Source organism: Nematostella vectensis, chromosome 5 (genome assembly GCF_932526225.1).
Source record: "Nematostella vectensis chromosome 5, jaNemVect1.1, whole genome shotgun sequence".
Taxonomy (NCBI): Eukaryota; Metazoa; Cnidaria; class Anthozoa; order Actiniaria; family Edwardsiidae; genus Nematostella; species Nematostella vectensis.
In genome coordinates, this window is record NC_064038.1 from 9202164 (window position 1) to 9223505 (window position 21342).

The 21342-nt window shown below is 42.5% G+C and overlaps 2 protein-coding genes across 3 annotated transcripts in view; both read left to right on the forward strand.

Annotated features, from left to right (window-relative positions):
• Positions 1-8649, forward strand: part of LOC5518171 (DENN domain-containing protein 3) — a 40521-nt gene extending 31872 nt beyond the window's left edge. For both annotated transcript variants that reach the window (XM_048727781.1, XM_048727782.1), the window contains exons 41-47: positions 3524-3590; positions 4171-4249; positions 4609-4672; positions 5031-5158; positions 6549-6668; positions 7203-7268; positions 7902-8649. In XM_048727781.1, the coding sequence (XP_048583738.1) occupies positions 3524-3590; positions 4171-4249; positions 4609-4672; positions 5031-5158; positions 6549-6668; positions 7203-7268; positions 7902-8090 (713 nt within the window). In that variant the 3' untranslated portion in view covers positions 8091-8649. The remainder of the gene's footprint in view (positions 1-3523; positions 3591-4170; positions 4250-4608; positions 4673-5030; positions 5159-6548; positions 6669-7202; positions 7269-7901) is intronic.
• A 1163-nt stretch (positions 8650-9812) lies between these two features.
• The window catches only part of LOC5518172 (E3 ubiquitin-protein ligase NEDD4), a 49621-nt gene continuing 38091 nt past the window's right edge, over positions 9813-21342 (forward strand). The window contains exons 1-12 of the mRNA XM_032362711.2: positions 9813-9960; positions 10028-10137; positions 11221-11305; positions 11873-11911; positions 12589-12642; positions 13513-13566; positions 14155-14210; positions 14647-14729; positions 15527-15687; positions 15956-16113; positions 17147-17282; positions 21205-21267. Of these exons, the coding sequence (XP_032218602.2) occupies positions 9916-9960; positions 10028-10137; positions 11221-11305; positions 11873-11911; positions 12589-12642; positions 13513-13566; positions 14155-14210; positions 14647-14729; positions 15527-15687; positions 15956-16113; positions 17147-17282; positions 21205-21267 (1044 nt within the window). The 5' untranslated portion in view covers positions 9813-9915. The remainder of the gene's footprint in view (positions 9961-10027; positions 10138-11220; positions 11306-11872; positions 11912-12588; positions 12643-13512; positions 13567-14154; positions 14211-14646; positions 14730-15526; positions 15688-15955; positions 16114-17146; positions 17283-21204; positions 21268-21342) is intronic.

Below are 21342 nucleotides of genomic sequence, written 5' to 3' on the forward strand. Positions count from 1 at the left end.
TACCACCATCTACATCATCAACATGCGGACCATGCAAGGTAGGGGACACCACCATCTACATCATCAATAGACAGACCATGCAAGGTAGGGGATACCACCATCTACATCATCAATAGACGGACCATGTAAGGTAGGGGATACCACCATCTACATCATCAATAGACGGACCATGCAAGGTAGGGGATACCACCATCTACATCATCAACAGGCGGACCATGTAAGGTACGGGATACCACCATCTACATCATCAATAGACAGACCATGCAAGGTAGGGGATACCACCATCTACATCATCAATAGACAGACCATGCAAGGTAGGGGATACCACCATCTACATCATCAATAGACAGACCATGCAAGGTAGGGGATACCACCATCTACATCATCAATAGACGGACCATGTAAGGTAGGGGATACCACCATCTACATCATCAATAGACGGACCATGCAAGGTAGGGGATACCACCATCTACATCATCAACAGGCGGACCATGTAAGGTACGGGATACCACCATCTACATCATCAATAGACAGACCATGCAAGGTAGGGGATACCACCATCTACATCATCAATAGACAGACCATGCAAGGTAGGGGATACCACCATCTACATCATCAATAGACGGACCATGCAAGGTAGGGGATACCACCATCTACATCATCAATAGACGGACCATGTAAGGAAGGGGATACCACCATCTACATCATCAATAGATGGGCCATGTAAGGTAGGGGATACCACCATCTACATCATCAATAGACGGACCATGTAAGGAAGGGGATACCACCATCTACATCATCAAAAGATGGGCCATGTAAGGTATGGGATACCACCATCTACATCATCAATAGACGGACCATGCAAGGTAGGGGATACCACCATCTACATCGTGAACAGATGGGCCATGCAAGGTAAGGGATACCACCATCTACATCATCAATAGACGGACCATGCAAGGTAGGGGATACCACCATCTACATCGTCAACAGATGGGCCATGCAAGGAAGGGGATACCACCATATACATCTTTAACAGATGAACCATGAAAGGTAGGGGATACCACCGTCAACACACGGACCATGAAAGAAAGGGGATACCACCATCTACATCATCAATAGATGGGCCATGTAAGGTAGGGGATACCACCATCTACATCATCAATAGATGGACCATGCAAGGTAGGGGATACCACCATCTACATCACTGATGGACCATGCAAGGTAGGGGATACCACCATCTACATCATCAATAGATGGGCCATGCAAGGTAGGGGATACCACCATCTACATCATCAATAGACGGACCATGCAAGGTAGGGGATACCACCATCTACATCATCAACAGATGGGCCATGCAAGGTAAGGGATACCACCATCTACATCATCAATAGACAGACCATGCAAGGTAGGGGATACCACCATCTACATCATCAACAGGCGGACCATGTAAGGTAGGGGATACCACCATCAACAGGCGGACCATGCAAGGTAGGGGATACCACCATCTACATCATCAATAGACGGACCATGCAAGGTAGGGGATACCACCATCTACATCATCAATAGACGGACCATGTAAGGTAGGGGATACCACCATCTACATCATCAATAGACAGACCATGCAAGGTAGGGGATACCACCATCTACATCATCAATAGACGGACCATGCAAGGTAGGGGATACCACCATCTACATCATCAATAGACGGACCATGCAAGGTAGGGGATACCACCATGAACATCATTAATAGACAGACCATGTAAGGAAGGGGATACCACCATCTACATCATCAATAGATGGGCCATGTAAGGTAGGGGATACCACCATCTACATCATCAATAGACGGTCCATGCAAGGTAGGGGATACCACCATCTACATCATCAATAGACGGACCATGCAAGGTAGGGGATACCACCATCTACATCATCAATAGACGGACCATGCAAGGTAGGGGATACCACCATCTTCATCATCAATAGACGGACCATGCAAGGTAGGGGATACCACCATGAACATCATTAATAGACAGACCATGTAAGGAATGGGATACCACCATCTACATCATCAATAGATGGGCCATGTAAGGTAGGGGATACCACCATCTACATCATCAATAGACAGACCATGTAAGGAATGGGATACCACCATCTACATCATCAATAGATGGGCCATGTAAGGTAGGGGATACCACCATCTACATCATCAATAGACGGACCATGTAAGGTAGGGGATACCACCATCTACATCATCAATAGACAGACCATGCAAGATAGGGGATACCACCATCTACATCATCAATAGACGGACTATGCAAGGTAGGGGATACCACCATCTACATCATCAATAGACGGACCATGCAAGGTAGGGGATACCACCATGAACATCATTAATAGACAGACCATGTAAGGAAGGGGATACCACCATCTACATCATCAATAGATGGGCCATGTAAGGTAGGGGATACCACCATCTACATCATCAATAGACGGACCATGTAAGGAAGGGGATACCACCATCTACATCATCAAAAGATGGGCCATGTAAGGTATGGGATACCACCATCTACATCATCAATAGACGGACCATGCAAGGTAGGGGATACCACCATCTACATCGTGAACAGATGGGCCATGCAAGGTAAGGGATACCACCATCTACATCATCAATAGACGGACCATGCAAGGTAGGGGATACCACCATCTACATCGTCAACAGATGGGCCATGCAAGGAAGGGGATACCACCATATACATCTTTAACAGATGAACCATGAAAGGTAGGGGATACCACCGTCAACACACGGACCATGAAAGAAAGGGGATACCACCATCTACATCATCAATAGATGGGCCATGTAAGGTAGGGGATACCACCATCTACATCATCAATAGACGGACCATGCAAGGTAGGGGATACCACCATCTACATCACTGATGGACCATGCAAGGTAGGGGATACCACCATCTACATCATCAATAGATGGGCCATGCAAGGTAGGGGATACCACCATCTACATCATCAACAGGCGGACCATGCCAGGTAGGGGATACCACCATCTACATCATCAATAGACGGACCATGCAAGGTAGGGGATACCACCATCTACATCATCAATAGACGGACCATGTAAGTAAGGGGATACCACCATCTACATTATCAATAGATGGGCCATGTAAGGTAGGGGATACCACCATCTACATCATCAATAGACGGAGCATGCAAGGTAGGGGATACCACCATCAACATCATTATCAGACGGTTGGCACAATTTGGAACCTTAGGATTTACAACGGTTTACATGTGATTCGATTCAACAAACACCAGTAGTATATACATTCAGTGAATGATTAGATAAAGTATGGGTAAGGTAACGCACGAATTATATTTACCAAAATGATTCCAAATGAATCTCAGTTTTCACAATGAGACAGCAATAATAACAATAACTAGCTAGAGTACCAAGGAAGTGACTACATGGGATACAAACCTTTCTCAATTCTTCTTTTATCTTCTACCATCCCAGCTGACCAGCAGCTCCACGGCCATGCCGACTACATCTCGCACATGATCACAACCACCGCGGACAATGGGTAAGATGCACCCGGTATCATATGGCATACCGTTCTAGCCTGCCAGTTCTAAAAAAGAAAAACTCAAGACTAGTCCCAGTACCGCCCGGTTAAACCAGCCTTTTTTTTTAAATGGCATCGTTTTACCGGCGAACTATCACATTTTGGCGAATGCTAAGAAAATTGGACCAAACTAAAGGCTATAATTTTCTTTGACTCCCTTATTACCAATCTGTGATCTTTTGTACAGTATGATTGTAACGCTGTACAGTTAGTCAAAATAGCGAATGAAGTCAGCTTTTTCGAACCTTTGCTTGAGCGGTTCAACACTACGATTGTTTTTGTTTTCGCCAGAACACGCGCATGCGCAGTACGTTATGCAGCACTGTCTGCTAGCCTAATGAGCACAGTATGGGTAATTTTACCTATGATCCTCAGTGCACTTTTGAACCTCATATAACAGTCGAGCCTATTTTAAAAGATAAAAGGCGCTAAGTACTTCACCACTAAGTACTTCACTTTAGTTAATAGCAGGTGTTTTAGGACTTGGAGTGTACCTAAATTGCATTTTAAACACTTCTTATTTGTTTCTTGCATCCAGGAGTGTGACGGTGTGGAGCGCGAGTCTGAATGGGTTGATCATCGGCTGGGACCCTGACACCCTTACCGCCAAGAAATCTGTACGTATTGCTGTAGAAAAAAACCCTTCCTCCTTCGTCGTTAAGAGTGAACTACCTCCCCCCTCCCTGCCAAAGATTAATGCGTATTGCTGAGAAAAACCGGAAACTACTAGGCCCTATTTGCTAAAAAGCAGAACATATAGTTGTAAAAATACATGTGCTCCACCGCCCAAAAAGTAGTACATGTCGTAAACCTAGCCAATTGTGGAATTTGTAGGAACTTGTAGTAACGTTTTTGTTATATTTGCTTGTGTCACCTGTAATGTCTCAGCATACATCTGGATAGGTTAAGCGTTTGTCCTGATTGGAAGACAAAAACGTGTTGAATTACGAGTTGAAAAACATTGATTGTTTTGTAGTTGAAAATGAGCAACGTCCAGACGCTGACATACCTTATTGCGCTTGGTGACTACTTCTGGTGTGGTAAGTCACAGACTAGCAGATGACAATGATATTGCTTACAGAACAACAATCAGAGAAAGCGTTATAGTACTACGCGCGCCTCTGTGGCCAAAAGACAAAGAAAGTTTGCCAAGATTGCGAGGATCACACTTTTGAACATAAATTTCATAGCTTGGAGGATTCCGTTCGGATGCGATGCGCTCTGAATCAGTTCTGCCAGCAGATAACACGTCTATCCTTATTGTTTTATTTCTCAAATCTGTCAAGGTGACCGCAGAAGCGTGCATCGCACAATAAAAACAAGATTCACAAGTAATATTTATCCTACGGTGATATCTTGCATGTCAATAATGACTGCTTCATGTGCTTTTGTTTTTAGTTACAAGATCTTCAGTCCTGGTAGTCAACATACACTCAGATGGAAGTTCGTATGAACAACTAACCTTGCCCACCAAGTCGGAGTCCCCTAGGTCCATCGACTGTATGTGCGCGGTTCCTCCTAACAAGGTATGTTGTCTTCCCACCGCCATACCCTCAACCCAACTCACCTCAACGCACTTCACATTACCTAAGCTTTTCTTAGCTCACTTTATCTCAATTCCCCACATCTACCTTAACCGACTCTATTTCAACCTCCCTTATCTGACCTTGGGTTATCCTATCTCATCACATCCCAATATACCTCTCCTAGCCTTCACAATCCCATCTAGATCCACTTCACATCAGCTAACCTTTCTTACATCACCTCTTTTCTCCCTACTTAACATCAGCCCCTCCCACACTTCCTTGGGATTCCTACCACAAATTACCATACCTTCCACCTCACCACACCTAACCCAACCTCAAATTATCTTCACCTCAGTCACCTCACCTCACCAAACCCAACCTCAAATTACCTTTCTTCACCTCAGTCACCTCACCTCACCTCACCTCACCTCACCTCACCTCAAAAACCCAACCTCAAATTATCTTACTTCACCTCACCATTCCATACCTTACTTCATTTCACCTTGTCTAACATTATCTTGCTTCGCCTCACCATTCCCTACCTTACTTCATTTCACCTTGCGTAACATTATATTGCTTCAGCTGAACTTACCCTACCTTACTTCATTTTACCTTGCGTAACATCATCTTGCTTCAGCTTAACTTACCCTAACTTACTTCATTTTACCTTGCGTAACATTATCTTGCTTCACCTCACCTTACCCTACCTTACTTTATTTCACCTTGCCTAACATTATCTTGCTTCACCTCACCTTACCCTACCTTACTTCATTTAACCTTGCCCAACATTATCTTGCTTCACCTCACCATTCCCTAGCTTACTTCATTTCACCTTGCCTAACGTTATCTTGCTTCAGTTTACCTTACCTTACCCTACCTTACTTTATTTCACCTTGCGTAATTTTATCTTGCTTCACCTGACCATTCCCTAGCTTACTTCATTTCACCTTGCGTTACATAATATTGCTTCAGCTTATCTTAGCTTACCTTCATTTCTCCTTGCCAGGGGCGGATCTAGCTTTAAGGGGAGGGGGTTGGCTCAGTGACAAAGGGGGGAGGGGGTAATGAGCTCAACTTACACCACCATTCCTGACCCTACCATACCTCGTAATATTTTTCTTCACCTTATTTCATTCTATTCAATTATATTGCCTCACCTTAGCCAGTTAGCCTTTTCCAGCCATTTCTTTGTTATTGTTTTCATCCACTGTATTGGATGACAAATTATGTGATGAAATCTCGCAATAACCGTCTAAAAAAAATTATACTTCAATTACCAAATTAAATAAGAAATATCGAAAAAAACGGGGAAATATATGCTTTCTCGCACGTAATATTTACTAAGATGACAAAATGGCGGCAGTTAAACTCATCTTACCTGTCGTTGTAGGTCTGGACAGCGATTGATCGTAAGGGCCTGGTGGCGATTTGGGACATTGCGACTCACGAGTATGAGATGGTGGAGATTCCTTGTAAAGGCTTCACTCAGATGATACATCTGGAGGGAAAGGTCAGCGGACGCATCGGGTTGCTATAGTTATCGCGCCGTTGTTCTCTTCAAATCAGCGGTGATGATAACAATGAAGTACTCAGACTGCAGGGCCGTAGCAGGGGGTGGGGCACTGAAGGAATTCCTTCCCCTCCCCCCCCCCCCCAATATCTTAAAAAAGTATAAGGAAATGACCAGCAGTAGCTGTGCCTCCCCCCCCCCCTACAACATTTTCTTACTGTTTCTGTATTGTACACCCCCAATCTTACGTAGCCTGCTACGTCTCTGTTCTACGACACACATATCCTCGAGTTCACCCTTTTGAATTGGCCTATTTTAAAAAAATTGACAATCGTGACACAAGTTATTATTTAATTTATTGAAACAATGGTAATTTTTGGTGGAACGGCCGCAACTCCATTCCCCCTCTCCCTTTGCTCCCCTCTCCCACTGCTTACTTAGTCCAAACGTCGAGATCGCATCACAATATACTTCTCTATCATTCAAGATTGTTTTCTGCTACTGAAAATGGACTGTTTTTTATCTTTTTTTCAGGTGTGGGCTGGGGGGAGAAATGGCAGCCTTTATGTCATCGATGCAGAGACATGTAGAAGCGAGCGGGTACGAAATGCCTATGATGTATAATTGATTAATTACGGTGGTGATATGATTACTATGATAGATGTGGCAAAGATGTAAAAAGCGTTATTTCATTATTATGACTACGACTATTCGTAATTATGATTACGACTGTTGTATCAATACTGAGTTACTGGCGATGATGAATATAACAATGATTTGTTGATGACGATAAAAAAGATTACTAGGATGTGATAATGGATACTGGTTATGGTAGTGATGATGATGAGAGTGACATTGATGGCATGTTAAATATTCAGTAGCGAATCTAGGGGGAGGTTTTAGGGGGGCTACCCCCCCCCCCCTTTGGACAACCAGAAAGCCATATACAACACAAAAGAATACCCCCCCCCCTTTGTCACAGAGCTAACCCCCCCCCCCCCTTAGCGAAAAGCTAGATCCGCCCCTGATTTTTTTGCCATTGTGGTCGATAATTCTATGTTCATACTCCATGCCCTTACCCCACTAGGAGCTAGAACTTCATAGTGACCCCGTCCTCGCTCTGCCTCACCAGCGACCTCTTTATCCTGACAGGCCCGGGCTTGAAGGACGGTCGCCATGGTAGTCTTATCACTGACAATACTAATGTTCACACTCCATGTTCTTCCCCACTAGGAGCTGGAGCTGCACAGTGACCGCGTCCGTTCTATGTGCCTCACGAGCGACTTGTTTATCCTGACCGGTCCGGGCTCCAAGGATGGTCGCATCGCGGTTTGGAGGTCCCACTTGGTGGAGGATGTCGTGGATGCCCCAGGCTTTGAGGTGGTAGAGGAGTCGAAGATTGTAAGAGGGGTGCACAGCTGACCCCCTCCCTTCCCCCATCACAAGAGAACGTCTAGAGGAATGTTAATTCTGATTTAGACAGAAATATTTAGTTGTATGCGACACTTCTACAACCCAAGGCGTCGACTATAAAAGTTGAAGCGTGTAATTCAGGGCTAAGATATGTCGTATGCAGATCGCATAAGACTAAGTCTTGCTGTCATTTTTAGCTAATTTCCATTCTAATGTCAGAAGACCACAAAACTGAATAACAACGAGCTGGCTGTTCAGTATAGAGGGGCCTGGGAATGGGTCTTAGGTAACCTTACGCAACGCAAAGAGTTGTAGAAAAACGCTGGGTTAACAAAGATATGTATTACTTTTCTAATCTTGGTGACGCTAGCAACCCAGATAAAGATTTGATTTCTTTTCAAAGAAAATTTTAAATTTTAAAGATTAATAAAAAATATCGTTATTGATTAGAATCATGGAGCTAGAAAAGGCCTTCTATCTCCATACTAGAGTATAGAATAGAAATATTCATTTTCCTGATTACAATATTTTTTTAAGTTCTTGACTTGAATAAAAAAAATGATATATACTTTGCCTTTCATTCGTCGAGTGTAGCGTTGTAGTTTTTGTAGTCGAGTGTTGTAGTGGGAGGGGGGGGGGGGGGGGGGGGTGGGGGCTTATACCCATTATCCGGACTATCCGGCCCGGCTATTCTGTCAATCAAATCAATTACCTGGAAGCCAGCCCCAATTAATTTTAAAATGTATTTATCCACAATTAGAAATATTTGTCATGGCTCAAACTTACAGTCATAACGAAATTCATTCATGGCAAACAAAAGATGCGCGAGTTGCGAGGGAGGTGCCTAATCCCTAACTAGCCCTGCCAAAATATTATCCAGAATATGCTGGCTGTTAAAGCTATCCAGTTTGGAGGGGAACCTTGCAATCTTGAAGTGTCTTGAATAAATATCAAGGATTTGTAATAAAAAAACAAGATTTAAGCATTAATTTTTAAGTTTACCCTCTTTAAAAAATTCCTGCTCCTTCTTCCCACAATGCCACAGTGCCGGGGCCTTCTTTCTTTTCACTTTTAGAAAACATTGCCTGATACTCCGGCTACAGTGCAACCAATACATATAGGAAATAAACGTTTACTGATGATCGATCCAACCATCCGACGATCGAATGGCACAGAAGTCCCCCTGAGTTAAAAACGGCTCTTTGCAAATATTATCCCTATTCAGACTAGGTTTTTTTGAGCTGTCTATGAATGGGGGGGGGGGGGGGGGGGGTGGGTTGGGGCTGAAAGGGCCCCTCTCCGTATTTCATGAACTGCTTAGGCTATGACCATCAAACTTACAGACAATGAGCACCAGCATGCAAAGAATCGTCACGCCCTTTTTTGGGTGTGGTCGAATCAATTATGACGTCATAAATACGATGTCTAACTATTCTTTCAAATATTGCCTAAATTATCAGATATCGGGTTGAAATCATTTTGCATCATTCAAATGTATCAAAATCAACCTTTTGACGGCTTTTCAATAGAAAAAGGCCCTAAAAACGTTGATAATCGATTTTTGTAAGAATTTCAGCCATCTTGGGTCCGCCATCTTGGATTCTTATGATATTTTTCAAAAGAAAGAGAATCTGGAATTATTACAGGAAAAACTATTTGCATGCATTTATTGTTGCCCAAGGTAATGATAAATGCATAATATTAGATTTTAAAGTGTCATAGTAAATCTAGTGACTCGCTCAAGGGCCTGGGGAGAGTGTTTAGAGGCGGGTTCGTGTAGTAGTAAAATGGCGGCCATATCCTAATTGAACTCGTCTAAAGATCTGCTCTGAAAATGCCTATGGCTTCGCCGAAAATTTACGGCCTTCGCTCACCACAGGTAATTCATTACCTAGACAATACAGGTAGATATTTAAAGCCTCTAAGATATTTGCGCATTTGTTTAGGAATTACAAAATAGGTCGCAATCTGCAAGCAGAGATCCCGGCCTGAAGATTCTTCGTGTAAAAGTTGTAGCAGGCATTGATCTGGCGAAGAAGGATATTTTCGGTCTTAGGTAGGTATTATTATGTTAAAAGTGGACGTGTTAAGCTGTGCGTGGGATTTTCAAGGATTTAATGTGGTGATTTTTTAATGCTTTTGCCTTGAAGTGAGCTGCCATATTGTGCAATTTGAAGACTTGTTTTGTTCTACGTATAAGATCGAACTCCGTCACAACCAAAAATAGAACAGCTTGGACTTCAAACACCAAAATCAAAACTTTTTTTCCTCTAAAGTTCTAATAGAGGGTATTGAAATAGACCTATACCTCGATTTCGATTAATTGATCTCTATGTAGATTTCAAAATGCATCCTTCCTTTTTTAATTTTTCATAGTTGTGGTTTTTGAAGGAATCTGCCATCTCTGTTATCATCATTTCCGTACTATTTTGTTTTGACCTTTCCATGACGCGTTGTTGAGTTACCATCTCGATGATATTGTCAACTCGGCTTAGTTGAGTTGAAATTAGCAGAGTTTTCCGATGTATGATTGCTGTTTTATTAGCCTGACAGTTTTATTACCATACGATAATAATTGTCATCCTATTAAAACAATGCACCGGGGAAGTGTTGAATTACATAACAGATGTTAATACTATTCTTGTATGTCTGTAATATGTCACTGTTATGTTTGATATTGTACCTTTATTTACATTTAAGCTTATTGGCTACATACAGTACCTACAAATACATACAAATTTTGTGAATTCCATGCTACAGGCCCCTTCCCTTGTCAAGGTTCCATATATCTGCTGAGAAATATATCCTTTTTGATTTGGAATCCTCAATAACTAACTGGTCCTGGTCCCACAGTTTTGAATATTTCAATTTTTGAGACCATATTAAAATTTGACTATTATTTTGTGTAAAAAGTTTGTAGGAGTGTCAGTTGTTAGTATACGTTTGAGTGTGAGCAGGGTATCACAGCTTAGTCTTTCTTTGGCAAATCTTCTCTTTTTTTTCTTAGTAGTTTTCTTGCATTTCCCATTTCTGGCTTTAAATTATTTAAGTATTCAGATCCATGTCCATGCATAACACAAACCTCGACATAGAAAATAGAAAATCTCATAAACTTATAATGTTTAATTTTGAATTTTAGTGATCCTTATTGTAAAATAAGACTGTTTAGAGGAGATCGGACTGCAGGAGAGATTGATTCTATTACCACGGAAACCATAAAGAAGGTGAGATTATTCACTTTTTGATTTCAAATAGAATAAAAAAAGCCTGTCAACTTGTTCACTTCTTTTACTATGGAGCTGGGTAAATGTCTCCTTTTGGTTTTCTTAAAACTAAACCCATGTGATGTTTAAGGAAGTATTAAGGTTGGTTGAATGCAAGCACAAGAGAAATCACATACGCAAGCACAACACAAGTTAGAATCAATCAAATACAAGTGCAAGTAAAAGAAAATCAAGCAGGTTGCATTCTCTTGTGCTTCAGTTCCAGTGAGAATCAGAAAATCTTTTGCATTGCGCTTGCACTTACTTCCTACTGAGAACAAACCTTTTGTTTCTTTTTTTTTTTGCACTGCTTGTGTTTAGTTGAGCTCAATTTATTATTTACTTGTCATTCTTTATTTCATGGTTATTATTTGATTTTACACATTGGGCTTAACTCCTATTCACACATTGTCAGTTTTCATTACAAAAATATATGGTTATCGTTTCGATTTCATAACCTTATTCTTATCCATTTCGTTATCTTTAAAAATACCATCTGCATCTGTTCTGTATCTCTTACCTTTTCAGACATTGACACCAAAATGGAATGAGGAATTTCTCTTTAGGGTAAGTTTCCATGACCTGATAAATTACTGATGTAGTTATCCTAAAATAATCATAATAAACTAAAATCTGCTCATTTATGTACAAAAAAAATCTTTTTTTTATTTCAATACAGGGGCCCTATTTATAAGATTTCAGTGTAAGATCCTAAAGAATCAACAGAATAGAATAATTTTCATCAATGGGCATAAAAAATCTAGTAGCAGGATATTTTTTAGTCTACAGCAATTAGTAATGATATCTGTTGTACCATTGAACATCTTTATTGGAAGCTGTTAAATTGGTTTTGAATTCTCTGAAGACGCTGGTTTTCTGAATTACTTTCCATGTCAATTTCGACTTACATGCCTGTATGACTTTTCGAAAACATTGCAAAATTTATATCACATTGGTGTAAATAATATTGATTTAATTTTAAAACTATATCCAAAGCTATACCCTAAAACTTTGTAAATGTAAAATCATGCAAATTATAGTGGTACACGTTTTTGGGAAGTGAGCTGCTCACCGTAGTTATATATTGTTGGAGATTGTCTAAAGCCTTGAAGTATGCAATTATATCCCAACACTTGTCCATACTTTTTGTTGTGGTACTGGTATTGCACATTAACACTTGATAATTGAATATTGACTTTGTTGTTTATTGCTAACATGTCTTATTTTGCCTTTTTCTGTCGCAGGTGAATCCTATTGATAACAGACTGCTTTTTGAAGTATTTGACGAGAATAGGCTAGTAAGTATATATCTTAGATGCTGACATGCATATTAGCATCGGGTAGCACTTTCAAAACAAACTTGAAAAGTTTGCAAACAAAACAAAATCATTTTGTCAGATTAATTTTTTTGCCCGCACTTATGGGAAAGACACTGCAAGTGCCAAACCATTGCTAAACTTACTAGATATTCTGACTGTAGATAATGTTTTCAAATTACATGCCCTAAAATTCATACACTCGTGGCACAAAAGTCTTCTTCCTGATATTTTTTATTACACTTTTCAATATGCCAGCAGCTTACATAGTTACAACACTAGATACGCAGCAAATCAAAATCTATACAAACCCAAAATACGAACAAATATAGGTAAGCAATCAATTTCTTTTGTCGGTTCTGATATTTGGAGAGATCTTCCATTTTCTCTCAAGGACTCAGGCACCTTTTCTTTTCCAAAACTTGCCAAACATCATCTACTGTCTGTGCAATGTCAATCTAGCCTATAAACTTTGTAAATATCATTTTTTTTCTCTAATAATTTCCATAGTAACTTGATAATAAGATTAGCTTCCTTCCTAGGGTGGGTGGGGATTGGTTGAGGGGGGGGGGGGCAGTAATTTATTATTTTTTTTTCTCTCTCTTTTTTCTGCTCAAAACTAACTTTTTATGGATAAGGGAAGCAAACTCGATAACTGACTAGTTTATTTAGCTTCCCTGCTCGAACTTGTTCTCATTTATTTTACTTGTAACAAATTATAGATCTCTATCCTTTAGTATATACCTATGTAAAGAAACAGAATTATGAGCAAAATAAAGGTGATGACGATGACATGCAGTTAACAGTATGTGCTCACTTATTTATGTGCATAACAATTTTTTTTCTTTTCAGACAAGAGATGATTTTCTTGGTGAAGTTGAGATTCCATCACTTGGAAGCTACCCAGTAAGTAGTTATCTTGCAGTGATGTAACAACAATTACCCCTCCCCTGTGGTCTAATTTTGCGCCTTCCATATTTACAAGCCCTCCCCCTTGTGTTGATGATATGCTCCTCCTGCCTCATGCCTCATAGTATAAACTTGACTGGGTATCTACGTATAAACACAGAGAGCGCGTCGCAAAACAAGGCTAAATTCGACCAAATCAGAGGGGAGTTTCGTTGTTTGTCATCTCTAAATCAACTTACCAAACAACCTCTGTGCCCAACGCCCTTCCTTTTTTGCTTATGGTCTAACACCACCACCCCCTATTTGAATATGGTCTAACACCACTACCCCCTATTTGAATATGGTCTAACACCACCACCCCCTATTTGAATATGGTCTAACACCACCACCCCCTATTTGAATATGGTCTAACACCACTACCCTCCCTCTTTCATTTGCTGATCCTCAAATGTTGATGATCCAATCTCTTTGCTGATTGGCTTATCCCCCCTATTTAATGTTTGGTGGAACCCCTTGCTCCTCATTTGCTGATGATTCAGGTAATCCCCCTCATTTTCTGATGGTACATGTGATGTGTGTTCATAGACTGAGAGACGGAATGTGAGAATACTTGATAAAGACTACAGGCTTAGAAAGAGGAGGTACAGTCTAAATATTCTATTTATGAATAATTTTATATAGCTACTGTACTGAGCTAAGAAAAAGTGTCAAGGCTATGGGTTTGTGCAGGGTTCAAAAAAGCGGCCGTCTGCCGGCGATAGCCAGCTGTTTTCTGGTCTTTGCTGGCTCTTTTTTTTATTGAAACCCCTTCTCATATATTTTTAGTATGCAGGCTTTTTTCTCCACCAAAATCCACAAAGCCGTCAAAATCTAGAAGATTTAAAAAATATATTTTGAACCCTGTTGTGATAACTGTGAAGTTAAGTAAGTTATGAAAAAAGAAACCTCAAACCAGTCCACTCCTCATTTTTCTCTGCATCCTTTCTTTAGCCAAAGGTTTTTCTTTCCCACAATGTATTCAAGGCAAAAGTTCAAATTCCGAAACCATTTAAGGATCCTTGCTGGTGTATTTTTTAGTGAGAGATCACGAGTCAAGGGCCATCTAAGGCTGCGGTTGTCGTTTCTGCCAGAAGAGCCACCTCAACAAACAACCACTGGAGGCAAGTAGTAATGAAACTAATTGGCAGTATAGCAGTATAATTGATTAATCACATGGTTAGTTATCGGGGGACCAGTTTGTTGCAAAATTATATGTTGGATAAAATGACACAATTGCATTAAAAAGGGGTATGACATGAGGATGAAATTACATTACCTCACCTTTCTTCAACTTGAGTTGCTTTGCATCAACCTCCCCTCCTTCTCTTTGACTTGTATCACTTATGATGAATCTCAAGGAATTTGCGTAACGATCGCCGCAAAGTACTGTTGCCCCATATTAGTTGAGTATGATCGCCCAACTCAGAGAATGTCTTTTAAAGCAAGAAATTCATGCAGAAGCAAATATTCTCGTCCACAGTAGTTATGTATTACATGGTTCCATCTGAGTGGGCGATCGTACTCCACTATGATGGGGCGACGGTACCTTGGGGAGATCGTTCCTAATACCATCTCAAGGCTACAAGCTGGTGGAGCCTAAGAAGTATGTATGTACTTCTTGACACCCAAACCAGCTGTAGAAGTCAGACTATAGACCATTTTCACAATGTTGCGCATGCATCCAAAATGCCACAGAATTGTGGGCCGCAGCTGATCTAAAATGGCATTCAAAGTTAAGTTAACAGATGAAGCTATAGAAAATGCTGCCAAAGTGCTTCTGTTTTGAAGTCATATTCCCCTTTGTTTGCATTTTGGATGAGGTGTGGCCTGCCAGCTTCTGCCATTTTGGATGCGTATGTGCAACATTCTGAAAATGGTATATTAGCACTTTCCTCACATCAGTGTGTGTTTATTATAGAGGACTTTGTGATGGTAGATGCAGCTTCAGCTATACCATCCTCAGCCACAGCATCCAGTTCTCAAGCAGCCCAACCAACTCGACAGACTCAGCCCATAGACATAGCGTCGAGAGTCCAGCCATCTGCTCCCACGCCTGAGGGCACACCAGTTCTGGTACAGGTAGGATGTAACTAGTGACTAAAGATGTTGTATTTCCAGTAGCGTTGCTTGGGGTTGCATGTACCCCTGGGCCGTTTGACGTTTGGTTATTCATATTCTCAAGTCACCAGATTTTACTCTTCTTCACACAATATCTAAACCTGCACAACCCTAAAGTAAATCCTGCCTGTTACAGTAGTTCACCTCTGGTAAAGGGCCAGTTGACTTGGTCCAGAGTGTCAACCGTTAGTAGAGTGATGTGTCATACTCCATTATTCACCTCTTGCAGTCTTTGCCTGATGTAGAAGAGCCCTCAGCTTCTGCTAGAAGCTCAGCAGAGCAGCCACCTCCACTTCCAGAAGGCTGGGAAGAGCGACAGGATGCTAATGGAAGAACCTTCTATATCGACCACACAACAAGGACCACCACTTGGGTTCGACCGTCAAGGTAAAAACCTTCATCAATGGGAATACCTTCTATCTTGACCATAAGACATTGACCACCCCTATGGGATCCGACCATTAAGGTAAGAGATTTCATCAATGGAAGAACCTTTCCTTATCGACCACACAACAAGGACCACCACTTGTGTTTGACCGTCAAGGTAACAACCTTCATCAATGGAAGACCTCAGGTGGTTCTCATTAAGTTATAGAGTAGGCAGTTGGGATTGATAAGTATTGGATGAAATTTTATTTTATTAGTTTATTAGTTTTATTATTTATTAGTTTATTAGTTTTATTATTTTATTAGTTGATTTAAGTTCAAAACTTAAATCAACTTTTTTTTTAAAGTAGCCAGTGCTAAGTGGAAAATAGCTGGCAGTTCTGCTGGCTGCCAGGGCCTTATGAACTACCTGGACCTTATTTATCGATTCACTGCATAGGAATGCCTTGCATACTTGCATTGCAAGTTGAATGTGATTCCTCTTTTTAGGGCTTAAACTTTTGTGCTCTCTGAAATCTAGCGAACTATAAGATCCAGGAAACCTAAGAAAACTTTTTGTCAGTACAGGCTTAAAGCCGCATTGTCACCAGTTCACTTCCGAAGGTCCGACGGAAACCTCAACCGTTAAAAGACAAAAGAATCTATTAAAATCCGAGATATTTAACAGGCCATCCGCTCTAAATTATCAATCACATCCTCAAAGAAACTTCCAATAGACACACTGCTTTCAATATTTTGAAATATTTTTCGCGTTTTCCGTTAGAAATCAACAGATATTGTTACGTAATCGACCGGAAGTAAACTGGTGACAATGCGGCTTTAAACTCTCAAACAAGGGTCATGTCAGCTTGTGTGTAACAGACTCTGAACCCCTCATAGAAATGTGGGCCGGAGTTTCCGTCCCTCCACTAACCTGTATTGAGAAATGTAAAAATGCCAGCTCGTGGGAATGTCTTCTATGACAGTGTCACTCACACTAATAAATGTAAATACACGGAGCAGTGCTTTACAAATATCTTTTTTTTATTTTCAGTGAATCCACATACCAGAGGGAACTTCAACGGGAGGAAAGCGGGAGAGCGAGGAGCTTTCAGATAAGACGTCACCTGAGTGTGGACGAAGCTGATGATAGTCAGAGGTCATCAACAGGAGATATGGAAATCTCTGAGGTATGTACGTCTGCTTGTTGGTTAACCACTCCTCTTTGATAACATTGGAGTTGAGAGTGAAAAACATAGACGCACATGCGGACACGCTAAAGACACATTTGCATACGCACATGCAGACATGCTACAGACATGCATGTAGACACGCTACAGACACGCTACAGACACCACACAGACACGCTACAGTCACGCATGCAGATACGCTACAGACACGCATGCAGTCACGCATGCAGACACGCTACAGACACGCATGCAGTCACACATGCAGACACATTACAGACACGCTACAAACGCGCATGCAGATACGCATGCACACACGCTACAGACACGCATGCAGACGCACATGCAGATACGCATGCTGGCACGCTACAGACACGCATGCAGACACGCATGCAGACACACAGGCAGACACACATGCAGACACGCTACAAACACGCATGCAGACACGCTACAGACACGCATGCAGACACGCTACATACACGCATGCACACACGCTACAGACACTCGTGCAGACGCACATGCGGACACGCTACAGATACAGATGCACGCATGCAGATGCACATTGAGACACGCACGCAGACACGCTACGGTTAACCACTCCTCTTTGATAGCATTGGAGTTGAGAGTGAAAAACAGCTCATAACATCGAACTCTTGGGGTAGTGATGTTGTTTTAGATATAGGTATCAAATCAATACTCCAAATAGGAAAATATAGCAAGCTGCACAATCTTGTCATCTGTTGTCAATTCTCGTACTGCATCTACCGTGTGTAGTGTTCTTTTCATAAATACGCGATGGATGCTAGGATAATATAAAAATAAGACACCCACCAGTTTAATCTACAAGTGCTACATATGAAAACTGATGTGTTTACTTGGTTTTATAGAGTGACCAAGTAGACGCATGTTTGTGCAATCTCATGAAGACATGCATAGACACGCTACAGACACGCATGTAGACACGATACAAACACGCATGCAGACGCACATGCAGACATGCTACAGACATGCATGTAGACACGCTACAAACAAACATGCAGACACGCATGCAGACGCACATGCAGACACATTACAGACACGCATGCAGACACGCTTAAAACACGCATGCAGACGCACATGCGGACACGCTACAGACACGCATGTAGACGCACATGCAGATACTCATGCAGACACATGCAGATACGCAGGCAGACACGTCACAGACACGCATGCAGACACGCAGGCAGACACGCATGCAGACACACAGGCAGACACGCATGCAGACACGCACGCAGACACGCTACAGACACGCATGCAGACACGCTACAGACACGCATGCAGACACGCTGCAGACACTCGTGCAGACGCACATGCGGACATGCTAGAGGCACGCATGCAGACGCACATGGAGACACGCACGCAGACACGCTACGGTTAACCACTCCTCTTTGATAACATTGGAGTTGAGAGTGAAAAACAGCTCATAACATCGAACTCTTGGGGTAGTGATGTTGTTTTAGATATAGGTATCAAATCAATACTCCAAATAGGAAAATATAGCAAGCTGCACAACCTTGTCATCTGTTGTCAACTCCCGTACTGCATCTACTGTGTGTAGTGTTCTTTTCATAAATACGCAATGAATGTAAGGATAATATAAAAATAAGACACCCACCAGTTTAATCTACAAGTACTACATATGAAAACTGATGTGTTTACTTGGTTTTATAAAGTGACCAAGTAGACGCATGTTTGTGCAATCTCATGAAGACACGCATAGACACGCTACAGACATGCACGCAGACACGCTACAGACACGCATGCAGACACGCTACAGACACCACACAGACGCAAATACAGACATGCTACAGACACCACACAGACGCACATGCAGGCACGCTACAGACACGCATGTATACGCACATGCAGACACTCATGTAGACGCACATGCAGTCACTCATGTAGACGCACATGCAGACACGCATGTAGACGCACATGCAGACACGCATGCAGTCACGCTACAGACACGCATGCAGATACGCTACAGACACTAATGCAGACACACTACAGTCACGCATGCAGACGCACATGCGGACACGCTACAGACACGCATGTAGACGCACATGCGGACACGCTACAGACACGCATGTAGACACGATACAAACACGCATGCAGACGCACATGCAGACACGCTACATACATGCATGTAGACACGATACAAACACGCATGCAGACGCACATGCGGACACGCTACATACATGCATGTAGACACGATACAATCACGCATGCAGACGCACATGCAGACATGCTACAGACACGCATGTAGACACGATACAAACACGCATGCAGACGCACATGCTGACACGCATGTAGACACGATACAAACACGCATGCAGACGCACATGCAGACATGCTACAGACATGCATGTAGACACGCTACAAACAAACATGCAGACACGCATGCAGACGCACATGCAGACACATTACAGACACACATGCAGACACGCTTCAAACACGCATGCAGACGCACATGCGGACACTCTACAGACACGCATGTAGACGCACATGCAGACACGCATGCAGACACATGCAGATACGCAGGCAGACACGTCACAGACACGCAGGCAGACACGCATGCAGACACACAGGCAGACACGCATGCAGACACGCACGCAGACACGCTACAGACACGCATGCAGACACGCTACAGACACGCATGCAGACACGCTGCAGACACTCGTGCAGACGCACATGCGGACATGCTAGAGGCACGCATGCAGACGCACATGGAGACACGCACGCAGACACGCTACGGTTAACCACTCCTCTTTGATAACATTGGAGTTGAGAGTGAAAAACAGCTCATAACATCGAACTCTTGGGGTAGTGATGTTGTTTTAGATATAGGTATCAAATCAATACTCCAAATAGGAAAATATAGCAAGCTGCACAACCTTGTCATCTGTTGTCAACTCTCGTACTGCATCTACTGTGTGTAGTGTTCTTTTCATAAATACGCGATGAATGTAAGGATAATATAAAAATAAGACACCCACCAGTTTAATCTACAAGTACTACATATGAAAACTGATGTGTTAACTTGGTTTTATAAAGTGACCAAGTAGACGCATGTTTGTGCAATCTCATGAAGACACGCATAGACACGCTACAGACATGCACGCAGACATGCTACAGACACGATACAGACGCACATGCAGGCACGCTACAGACACGCTACAGTCACGCATGCAGACGCACATGCAGTCACGCATGCAGACACGCACGCAGGCACGCTACAGACACGCACGCAGGCACGCTACAGACACGCATGTAGACGCACATGCAGACACGCATGCAGACACGCATGCAGTCACGCACGCAGGCACGCTACAGACACGCACGCAGGCACGCTACAGACACGCATGTAGACGCACATGCAGACACGCATGCAGACACGCATGCAGTCACGCACGCAGGCACGCTACAGACACGCACGCAGGCACGCTACAGACACGCATGTAGACGCACATGCAGACACGCATGCAGACACGCATGCAGTCACGCACGCAGGCACGCTACAGACACGCACGCAGGCACGCTACAGACACGCATGTAGACGCACATGCAGACACGCATGCAGATACGCTACAGACACTAATGCAGACGCACATGCGGACACGCTACAGACACTCATGTAGACGCACATGCGGACACGCTACAGACACTCATGTAGACGCACATGCGGACACGCTAAAGACACATTTGCAGACGCACATGCAGACACGATACAAACACGCATGCAGACGCACATGCAGACACGCACGCAGGCACGCTACAGACACGCATGCAGACACGCTACAGAGACGCATGCAGACACGCATGCAGAGTCACTCTTAACCAATCAGTATGCGAGATTAACTGGTGATGTCTGTTTTTTTTTTTTAAGGAGACTCAAACGCCGACAACATCTCGCCCCATCCACATCACAAATCAGCCAATCACTGAAGAGGTATGTTTCCCACGATATTTCCTTTTAATTTACTAAAGGAATAGTAACATTATGCAATAAATTAAGATATTTTTT